The sequence below is a fragment of the Cetorhinus maximus genome, chromosome X (genome assembly GCF_964194155.1).
Source record: "Cetorhinus maximus chromosome X, sCetMax3.hap1.1, whole genome shotgun sequence".
In the NCBI taxonomy this organism is placed as follows: domain Eukaryota; kingdom Metazoa; phylum Chordata; class Chondrichthyes; order Lamniformes; family Cetorhinidae; genus Cetorhinus; species Cetorhinus maximus.
The window spans coordinates 11,024,104-11,035,785 of record NC_135917.1 but is presented as its reverse complement, the minus strand read 5'-3'; the positions used below and the strand labels follow the sequence as shown (position 1 = coordinate 11,035,785).

Sequence of the window (11,682 nt, the reverse complement as noted above, 5' to 3'; positions counted from 1 at the left end):
TTATTTCGAAGCTTCAACTTAATCGCCCAGAGGCAGCTCTGTGCCTCAGGGGGATTTCTACGCATGTGCGAAAGAGCGCAGGCCCCTACTCTCCCTCCTGCCCCCCACCCGCACGGGTAGCGCTGAGCGCTACTGGGCACGTGTCACGCTGAGCGGGCCTTAATCGGCCCGCCCACGTAAAATGGCGGCCTCCCACGCCCGCTCCCAACCGACGGGGGAGAAAATTCTCCCCCAAGTTACTGCTGAGGGGGGCATAGGCCGCAAAGTGGATTGGGCAGCTAGCAGTCAGATGCCAGGAAGTCCGAACTGAGCCACTTTGAAAGGAAGAATGAAGAGAGGAGGTAGACACTAAACAGTAAAACTTTAAAAAGGAGTGAAGGAACGGTAAGATTCAGGAGTTCAGCTACACAAATCTTTACTAGTATGAGCATACATTGAGCAAGCCGTAAAAGAGCATGCGGAATCCCAGGCTTTATAAATAGAAACATGAGCGGGATTTTCTAGCCCCGCCCATCACCGGGATTGTTCGGTCTCACCGAGAGTCAATGGACTTTTGGCCGGGCTGCCAAACCTCCCACGGTGGGGTCACCACGGGGTCACGACAGGGCCGGAAAATCCCGGCCACAGAGCTTAAAAGCAGGAGGTTAGGCTAAATTTAGACAAATCACTGTTTAGGCCTCGGTTAGAATATTGTGTTCGGTTCAGTTAGGGGGGATGTCAAGGCCATGGAGAGGGGGCAGAAAGGAATCACAAAGATGATACCAGGCTTTGGGTACAAGAAGAGGCTGGAGACTGGAGAAAATTGGGCCCTTTTCATTAGAGAGCGCAAGGTAAGAGGTCTGATGAAAATGCTCAAAATTACTAAGATTTAAGATCATCACCGAAACAATGACGAAAGTGGTGAGGAAAATTCTTTTCCTTAGAAGGTTGTTAAGCCATAGAATACCCGGCCAGAAACACTGGTGGAAGCAGAATCCATAATCGCTTTTAAAAAGGAATATCTGGAAAAGAAAATATTGCTAGAGTAGTGCAAAAGCTAGGGGTGGGGAGTGGGACTCACTAGAGAGCGCTTTTCAGAGAGAGCCAGCATAGGGACAATGGGCCGAAAGTCCTGTTTTGGTGTTGCATAATCATATTGGTGTTAATTTCCCCTGGGGGAACCTCCCAATTAATGTCAGGGTTATCCCACCATGTTTTCCATAGATTTTAGGCTGACGGACAAGGACAGCAGATAGATGGGAACACCACCACCTGGAAGTTCCCCTCCAAGCCACTCACCATCCTGACTTGGAAATATATCGGCCGTTCCTTCACTGTCGCTGGGTCAAAATCCTGGAACTCCCTCCCTAACAGCACGGTGGGTGTACCTACACCACATGGACTGCGGCGGTTCAAGAAGGCAGCTCACCACCACCTTCTCAAGGGGCAGTTAGGGATGGGCAATAAATGCTGGCCTAGCCAGCGACGCCCACATCCCATGAATGAATTTTAATAAGTTACGACACCCAATTGGGAGAGCTCCCCCTTGGTGACCACTTAACCCTTTCAATTCTACACATTGGAATGGTGCAGCTTAACTCCCTGGTCTGTGTTCACTCCGCTGTGGTGGAGGGGGGCGGGGGGGGGGGGGTGGGGCCAGTGGGTTGATGCCATTGATCTCAGGGTTTCCTGGGCTACGCAGCAGGGGGCAGAGTTTGGGGAGGGAGCATCCCGAGACCTGCATAAACGGACCTGCCGGGAAGAGTCAACTGCCTTCAGAAATGGCTTCATCCCTTTGCAGTGTGAACAGCCAGCCTGGGATGCTCAGGCAAGTCACCCCGCCCCCTTTCGGAGATATTCCGTCTTGTAAACTCTCTACGTCGAATAAATCTCAAAGAGTCATCCCAACAGAAGTGCTCCAATCGCTCTAATTGTGAAAAGAGCCATCAGCGCCATGGTGTGACCCTCACCAGGGACAAGGTCATTATCATTCAAGAGTTTTTAAATAGAGGGAACAATGGTGCTATTGTGTGACCCTCAAAGCCTCTGAGGATCTGCACAATTTGTGACGTTTATTGGGAAGTTCACAGCCACTTGTTGCCATCTCAAAGAGAAAAGGATTGGATTGTCAGCACTGCCCTGGAATCTCCTTGCTTTCATTCCACAGAGCTGGGTTCAAAACCAAAACCTGCCTCATTAGATAGAAAGATGCGCATCCATAGCACTGGAGGTATTCACTTCACTTAACTATTTGACCACCAGTATGAAAGGTTGGTTATTTTTAAAAGGCATCTCCACCCACAGTTCAACCCCTCACGACACACCGCCGATTGTCTTCCCTTTGCTTTTCAGTGTAGTGACTCATTCTAATCTGAGTCCTGTTTATCAGGTCAAAAACAGAAATACATGGAAAACCTCAGCAGGTCTGGCAGCATCGGCGGAGAAGAGCAAAGTTGATGTTTCGAGTCCTCATGACCCTTCAACAGAACAGGATAGAGGGCCAGTGATAGGTGAAAACAAAAACAGAATTACCTGGAAAAACTCAGCAGGTCTGGCAGCATCGGTGGAGAAGAAAAGAGTTGACGTTTCGAGTCCTCATGACCCTTCGGACTCAGGTTTTCCAGGCAATTCTGTTTTTGTTTTGGATTTCCAGCATCCGCAGTAGCTTCTAGCTTTTTGTTTTTATCTCAGTGATAGGTGAAGATGGCCAAAAGATGTCACAGACAAAAGGACAAAGAGGTGTTGACGATGGTGATATTATCTAAGAAATGTAATAATGGTGCACATCTAATTAGCACATCTCTTAGCTAATATCACCACCGTCAACACCTCTTTGTCCTTTTGTCTATGACATCTTTTGGTTATCTCCACCTATCACTGGCCCTCTATCCAGCTCTACCTGTCCCACCCCCCTTAAACCAGCTTATATTTCACCTCTTTTCTATTTCTCTTTAGTTCTGATGAAGAGTCATTCGGACTTGAAACATTAACTGTGCTCCTCTCCGCAGATGCTGTCAGACCTGCTGAGTTTTTCCAGCTATTTTTGTTTTTGTTTTGGATTTCCAGCACCCGCAGTTTTTTGCTTTTATACCAAAAGCCAATCTTATTGCAGTATTTATATTAAGAAAGACAGGCTTGCCTTTGCATAGCGCCTTTCACAGGACATCCCAAAATGCTTTGCAGCCAATGATGTGCTTTTGAAGTGTAGTCACTGCTGGAATGTCGGAAATGTGGCAGCCAATTTGCGCACAGCAAGATCCCACAAACAGCAATGTGGTAATGACTAGTTAATCTGTTTTTTGTGATGTTGATTGAGGGATAAATAGTGCTTAGGACATTGGGATAACTCCCCTGCTCCTCTTCAAAATAGTGCCATGGGATCTTTAACGTCCACCTGAGGGGGCAGGTTTAACACCTCATCCAAAAGACAGCACCTCCGACACTTCTCCATGACTGCACTGAATTGTTACACGCAACTCCTGGAGTAGGACTTGAACCCACAAACTTTGAGTCAGAGGTAAGAGTGATACCTGCTGGGCCATAGCGAACACACACAAAGTGCTCCACAAGTGGGTGGATGTCTACGATTGCTTTAGCAAGCGGAAGAGCAGGAGTTAAGGGCAGTAGGAACAGACAGACAACCAGGAATGAAAGTTTAATCTCCTGGACACTGCTATAGGAACCCAGGAGAAAATAATGGTCTTTTGCTTTGAGCAATTTCACTCATTCTCGCCTTTGCTACCTCTACACCTATTCCAATGCATGCCTGGCTGCTCTCCCACATTCTACCCTCCATAAACCCGTGGTCATCCAAACATCTGCTGCCCGTGTCTTAACTCACGCCAAGTCCTGTTCAACCATCACCCCTGTGCTCACTGACCCACATTGGCTCCCAGTTAAACAACACCAAATCCTTCCATGGTCTCACCCCTCCCTATGTCTGTAGTCTTCTCCAGCCTCACACCCCTCTGAGATCTCTGCACTCCTCTAATTCTAGCCTCTTGAGAATCCCTGATTTTAATCGCTCCACCATTGGCGGCCATGCCTTCAGCTGCCTGGGCCCCAAGCTCTGGAATTCCCTCCCTACACCTCTCCGCCTCTCTACCTCTCTCTCCTCCTTTGAGGCATTTATTAAAACCTACCATTTTGACCAAGCTTTTGGTCATCCGATCAAATATTCCCTGGCTTGGGGTCATACTTCAATTTCTAATGCTCCTGTGAACCATAGAACACTACAGCACAGAAAAACAGGCCATTCGGCCCTTCTAGTCTGTGCCGAAATATTATTCCGCTAATCCCATTGACCTGCACCCATAGAACCATAGAACACTACAGCACAGAAGGGCCTTGGGACATTTTATTTCATGAAAGGCGCTATATAAATATAAGCTGTTGTTGTCTAAGAAATCGCTAACCAACGACCTTATAAAATATGAAGAAACTTATTGAATATTACAGGCATCTTATGAAGAAAGCTTCCATAGCAGCTTGCTAGGTGAAAAGCAGGCCAGGCCTGTCGTCTCTGCTGAGGACATGTCTCTAGCACAGACAGTCGCGATAAGGTTGGATCTGATGACCTGGACATAAACCAACTGCCTGAGCAAACGTTAAAAAAAAAAAGCCTCTCACAAGCAAACAAAAACCGCTTTGGATCGGTAGAAATTTTCCAAAGCGATCGATGCTGGCCGCAGCCTTTGTCAGGCAGAAGACTGGAGGCGAACTTTCTAACGCCTCAGTTAAGAAGTGGGAGAGGCTGCCGCCCTCAGCCATCAGCTACAGAGACCACACTCACCCTGAGTCTCCCCTCCGTTTGTCCTCCAGAGTCAGTAAACCACTGTCACGGGTCGTATGGTTTTACTGTCTATTTAGTTCATGCATAATATTTAAACTGTTGCCTCTTCACAAACTACTTCAAAATCGCTTATGAGCTTGACCCCCTTTTTTGGGTAACTTGACCCCCATTTTTTTGGGTAATCTGAACTCAAATCTTACAGTTGTCGTTTAGTGGCTGTAAGGATGGGGGAGAAAATTTTGTTCAACTAGGCAGGGATGGTTGGAGATGAGGGTCCCATGATGAAATCGCGAGGGATACGTCCCAACCAGCATTGGCAACCCTGGCATTGCAACAGCCCAAACTTCAGAGCTTTCTTCCCCCGTGAGCTGACTGGCATCACACAGCAGGCAAAGAGGATGTTCCTTCATATGTAAGATGCTACAGGAACTATCTAACCATCAGCAGGAAGATAGGCACCTCTAGCAAAAATTGAAGTCAATGGAAATCAGGGGGAAAAATCTCCACTGGGGTCTTGCCCAGCACAATGGAAGATGGTTGTGGTTGTTGGAGGTCAATCATCTCAGCTCCAGGACATCACTGCAGGAGTTTCTCAGGGTAGTGTCCTCGGCCCAACCATCTTCAGCTGCTTCATCAATGACCTTCCTTCCAAAATAAGGTCAGAAGTGGGGATGTTCACTGATGATTGCACAATTCTCAGATACTGAAGCAGTCTGTGCCCAAATGCAGCAAGATCTGGACAACATTCAGGCTTGGGCTGACAAGTGGCAAGTCACATTCGCGCCACACAAGGTCAGGAAATGACCATCTCCAACAAGAGTGAATCTAACAATCGCCCCTTGATATTCAATGGCATTACCATCACTGAAGTCCCCCACTATCAACATCCTGGGAGTTACCATTGACCAGAAACTGAACTGGACTAGCCATATAAACACTGTGGCTACAAGAGCAGGTCAGAGGCTGGGAATTCTGTGGCGAGTAACTCACCTCCTGACTCCCCAAACCATCTAAAAGGCACAAGTCAGGAGTGTGATGGAATACTCCCCACTTGCCTGGATGAGTGCAGCTCCCACAACACTCAAGAAGCTTGACACCATCCAGGACAAAGCAGCCACTTGATTGGCACCCCATCCACCAGCTTCAACATCCACTTCCTCCACCACTGACGCACAGTAGCAGCAGTGTGTACCATCTACATGATGCACCACAGCAACCCGCCAAGGCTCCTTCGACAGCACCTTCCAAACCCACTACCAATACCACCTAGAAGGACAAGGGCAGCAGACACATGGGAACACCACCACCTGGAAGTTCCCCTCCAAGTCACTCACCATCCTGACTTGGAAATATATCACCGTTCCTTCACTGTCGCTGGGTCAAAATCCTGGAACTCCCTCCCTAACAGCACTGTGGGTGTACCTACACCACATGGACTGCAGCGGTTCAAGAAGGCAGCTCACCACCACCTTCTCAAGGGCAATTAGGGATGGGCAATGATTGCTGGCCTAGCCAGCGATGCTCACATTCAATGAATGTAGAAAAACAATGTTGGTTCCAGCAAAAATAAATCATTTTGCCGTTCTTCGCCAAACCATTCATGGCTGTGGCACCAGAACAATTGCCACCTGTGGTAAACCTTCCTGCCACTGAACTGACAATCCCCAGTCCCACAGAAACAGTGTGGATCAGGATAAGTCATGATGAAAGGGAGCAGCACTGGGCTGGAAACAGGATAGATATTAGAAGGAATTGCATTGATAAAACATCTTTCACAAACTCAGGACATTCCACAGCATTGAGCAGCTGATGAATTACTTTTGTAGGGTCATCACTGTTCCAATACAGGAATCTTGCAGCCAATTTGTGCATAGCAAGCTCCCGGAAATACCAGTGTGATAATGACCAGATAATGTATCATGTTGGTTGAGGGATATACATTGGCCAGGACACTGGAGAGAACTCACCTACAGCAGCTGATGTCAGGCAGCACCACACCTAGGATTTGCCTACTGTTGCCAACTGTACCCCCTGAGGAGTGGAAGGCACACTGAGTCAACCAACGCCATTCTCGCACACCTCTTGCTGGGCAGCTCACGGTAACATCGGCAGTACCCGGCAACGGCAAACCTGCCCACCTCCTTGCAAACAACCCCTCTGAAGGTGGTCTCAGGTAGGTGCTTAAAAGCCTGGAGTTGTCCGACATGAACGTCGGATAAATTATACAATGTGTTCAAAGTCCCCGGATCTGAGCAAGTAAATAATTAAAGAAAATTACCGTGAGAGGAAAATGGAAATAACACAGTGCAGACAAAATTATTCCTGAACTGAAAATGTACTTTCCACTGGCCAGAAGTTAATCTCATGTTAACTTCCTAACTATGTACTTAAAACTAAAGTCATTGCTATTAAGTCCCAATACACCGTCTGTACCCTGGGCATGAGGGCAAGCAGCCAGTCAGCTCATGTTCGACTAAGACCGCTCTGCAGCCAACAGCAGAGAATATGTAAAAAAAAAAGGGAAAGACTTGCATTTATGTAGCACCTTTCAAGACCTTGGGATGTTGCAAAGCGCTTTACAGCCAATGAAGTACTTTTGAAATGTGGGAACTGTTGGAATTCAGGAAACGCAGCAACCACTTTGTGCACAGCAAGCTCCCACAGACCGGCATGAGATAATGATCAGATCATCTATGATTTAGTGAATATTGGCTGGGAGATAAATTTTGGATTTGACACCAGGACAGACTCCCTTGCTCTTTTATGTCTACTGGAGAGCATTAGGGTTGCCAACTGTGATTAAATGTATTCCTGGAGGTTCCATCACATGACTTGCCCCACTAGTCGGCCAACACATCCATCCTTGTGACTCACTGCCTTCCTACGCCAATTGGAAAGCAAAAAGACTCATTACCCAATTGGATGATGCTGGACAGTCAGCCAAACAGCCTTTTTTCCCCCCATTTTCAATATTTTTATATCTGATAAAGAGAAATGTTCAAAGAAAATTTTAAAATGTCCCAAAGATTTTCTCCTGGAGTTTGATCTTCAATTCCAGGATGCTCCAGGCCAATCCTGGAGTGTTGGCAACCCAAAAGGTGGGCAGAGGGGTTTGTACAGAGGCTGATTAGCCACTGGAGTTGCTTGCCACCTTTGCACAGAGGAGCAGGTGCCAGGAAGATTGGCTGAGACCAGGATAGTGCCCTCACTTCAGAAACAGCAGGGCACTGTGCTTGGAGAGATGGCAGGGTTGGCATCCTGGAGCACTGGCATCAAATGGACTCAAGGGCCTCCCTCATCCATGACCTTCAGCGCTGCTCCGCATTTCTACAGAATGCCTGGCTAAGGAATCGGGCCTCACTGCGTGCAAGGAGCCCGTGTACAACAACAACAACTTGCATTTTTATAGCCCCTTTAATGTAGCAAAAATGTCCCCAAAAGTGTCATCAGACAACATTGGATATTGAGCCACAGGAGGAGATATTAGGTCAGGTGGCCAAACGCTTGGTCCAAGAGGTCGGTTTTAAGGAGTGTCTTAAAGGAGGAAAGTGAGGGAGAGAGGCGGAGAGGGGTAGGGAGAGGATTCCAGAGCTTGGGGCCCAGGCAGCTGAAGGCACGGCCACCAATGGTGGAGCGATTAAAATCGGGAATGCTCAAGAGGCCAGAGTTGGAAGAGTGTAGACATCTCGCGGAGTTGGAGGGCTGGAGGAGGATACAGAGATAGGGAGGCGTGAGACCAGGGAAGTATTCGATCACAAAGGATGCGAATTTTAAAATCAGAGCATTGCCTGTTTGGAAGTCAATGTAGATCAGCATCACCACATTGACACTGGACCACTTACTTCTGAATTTCAGCTGAGGTTTATAAGCACCTGTTGGTACAAAAGGTAGCAGAACTGTAGTGTAGACAAGTCAAACAGCCACATAGCACATACTAGGAGCAGATGGAGAGCTTTCAACCTGCAGTGGTTATAGCCAACAACACAGCTGGAGTTCCTGTGCTTAACTTCTGTAAAATTTGAAAATTATAAGACGGAAAACAACCCAGTGAAACTTGTGTGACAAAGAGACACAGATGGGGGGAAAAATCACATGGGGACAGCTGAAAACATTGTTGAACTGCAAATGCTCTATTTATTAACTATGCAGTGAACAGAAGTAGTTGCATAGGTATATTTGCATGCAAGTTTGTGTGTGCACTTTCCCTCCACCCCTCTACTTTTTCTCCTTCCCTCCTGTAAATTCTAACTCTTTTGCTGGGGTATGATAGTCACATGGGCATAGTCCTTACCAACCATCCCCCAGTGCCCAACCTGACAACTGCAGGTGCCAGTAAAAATAAAGAGGGAACTTACATCAATATCATGCCTTTCACAACCCCAGGACAACCTAAGTCCCTTTGCAGCCAATGAAGCACTTTTATAAGGGCTGCCACTGTTTATAATGTCGGAAATGCAGCAAATAATTTGCATACAGCAAGTTCTCACACCCAGCAGTGTGATATTGACCAGGTAATCTGATTTTGTGACATTGACTGAGGGATAAATATTGGCCAGGACACCAGGGAGAACTCCCCTGCTCTTCTTTGAGATAGCGTGATGGGATTTTGTACGTCTAACTGAGAGGGCATGCGGGTCCTTGGCTTAATGTTTCATCCAAAAGATAAATCGCCCTCAGTACTGCACTGCAGAGTCAGTTTAGATATTTATACTCAAGCACTGGTGTGGGACTTGAACCTTTTAACTCAGAGGCAAGAGTGCTACCCACTGAGAGTAAACTAGCGTACCAGTCTGGGCCCCATGACTCCTAATTCTTTCACCAACTGACCACAAGTCAATGCCGGGGTCCTTACTGGCCTCTGTGGCTCAGTACAATACCATCAATGCACTAAAGTCATCAGGCAGTCAACCCAATAGCATTTGAATGAAAACAGCCTGTATTTATATAGCACCTATAATGTCACAAAAACATCGGAAGGAGCTTCACAGTAGCAATTATCAGACGGAGTTTGACATTGAGCCTCATATGGAGATATTAGGACCAAAAGCTTAGTCAAAGAGGCAGGTTTTAAGGAATTTCCTATTTTAAAGACGAGCGGGGATGTTATCCTGGCCCAATATTTATTCCTCAACAACATCCCAAAAACAAATTAGCTAGCCATTATTACTGCACCGTTTGTGGGATCTTGCTGTGCACAAATTGTCTGCTGCGTTTCCTACATTCCTTGTGAATTGTTTCATAGGATGCGAGTGTCGCTGGCAAGGCCTGCATTTATTGATCACCCCTCCTTGCCCTTGAGAACGTATTGGGGCTTACAGAATCAAGGGGGCTTTGATGATGTTAAGATACAGATCAGCCGCCATTCAATTAAATAGGGGAACAGGCTCGAGGAGCTGAGTGGCCCCCTCCAGTTCCTATGTTTACAGGGTTTCCCCAGTTTCCTGTCGTAACTGTGGCACAAGCCCTGAAGAAATGGCACAAACCAATGCTTAAGTTGTTTCCCCATGAAGGTTCCATTGGTCTTCTCTTAAGTTACAGAGCAAGACTGCGAAGAAATAATTTGCCAATCGCCCCTATTTCCACTTCACCATGGAAAACAAAAGTCCAAAAACTGCAGCTGGAATGAATACAAAATGCTCTGGATGGTTCTGTTGGTAAAGTGAACATGAAGCTGAGCTATACAGACCAGCATATTCCAGGTTGCAGCCTCAGTGAGTTAACTGATCTTACTGAGTGGCACTAGGGTTCATGCAAATTGGCTTGAGAAACCCTGTGCTTAGGAGGGAAAAAAATCAGTCAGGGATGCCTGCTCCTGATGACTATCCAGTAGTGTGTGTGTCATTTGAGATGGCATCAAGCTCAACAGTGATGCCCTTGCAGTTGAATAGTCTGCCACCCCTCACTGTCTAGGTGCGCTGGTAAAAAAAATTCTGTTGGAAAGGGTTCAGCAATTGGGGAGATGATGGTGCAGTGGTAACCTCACTGTACTAGGAACCCAGAAGCCCAGGCTCTGGGGACATGGGTTCAAATCCCACCACAGCAGCTGGGGGAATTTAAATTCAATTAATAAATCTGGAATTGAAAGCGAGTCTCAGTAATGGTGACCATGACAACTATGATTGATTGTTGTAAAAACCCATCTGGTTCCCTTTAGGGAGGAAAATCTGACGTCCTTACCTGATCCTACATGTGACTCCAGATCCACAGCAATGTGGTTGACTCTTAACTGCCCTCTGAAATGGCCTAGCAAGTCACTCAGTTCAAGGGCAATTAGGGATGGCCGCAAATGCTGGCCTTGCCAGTGACACCCACATCCCATCAAAGACCCCCAAAGCCTGTCCACCATCTACAAGGCACAAGTCAGGAGTGTGATGGAATACTCCCCACTTGCCTGGATGAGTGCAGCTCCCACAACACTCAAGAAGCTCAACACCATCTAGGACAAAGCAGCCCGCTTGATTGGCCCCCCATCCACAAACACTCACTCCCTCCGCCACCGATGCACAGTAGCAGCAGTGTGTACCATCTACAAGATGCACTGCAGGAACTCACCAAGGCTCCTTTGACAACACCTTCCAAACCCATGACCTCTAACACCTAGAAGGACAAGGGCAGCAGACACATGGGAACACCACCACCTGCAAGTTCCCCTCCAAGTCACTCACCATCCTGACTTGGAAATATATCGGCCGTTCCTTCACTGTCGCTGGGTCAAAATCCTGGAACTCCCTCCCTAACTGCACTGTGGGTGTACCTACGCCACATGGGCTGCAGCGGTTCAAGAAGGCAGCTCACCACCACCTTTTCAAGGGCAACTAGGGATGGGCAATAAATGCTGGCCCAGCCAGTGACGCCCACATCCCATGAATGAATAAAAAAAATGTAAAAAGTAATTGTGCCAATTGATAGCT

General features: G+C 47.3%; 1 protein-coding gene across 1 annotated transcript in view; it reads left to right on the top strand.

Moving 5' to 3' along the window:
* The first annotated feature begins 725 nt into the window (after positions 1-725).
* The window catches only part of LOC144672603 (transcription factor Sp5-like), a 31,912-nt gene continuing 20,955 nt past the window's right edge, over positions 726-11,682 (top strand). Inside the window, exon 1 of the mRNA XM_078534424.1 lies at positions 726-830. Coding sequence (XP_078390550.1) covers positions 726-830 — 105 coding nt within the window. The remainder of the gene's footprint in view (positions 831-11,682) is intronic.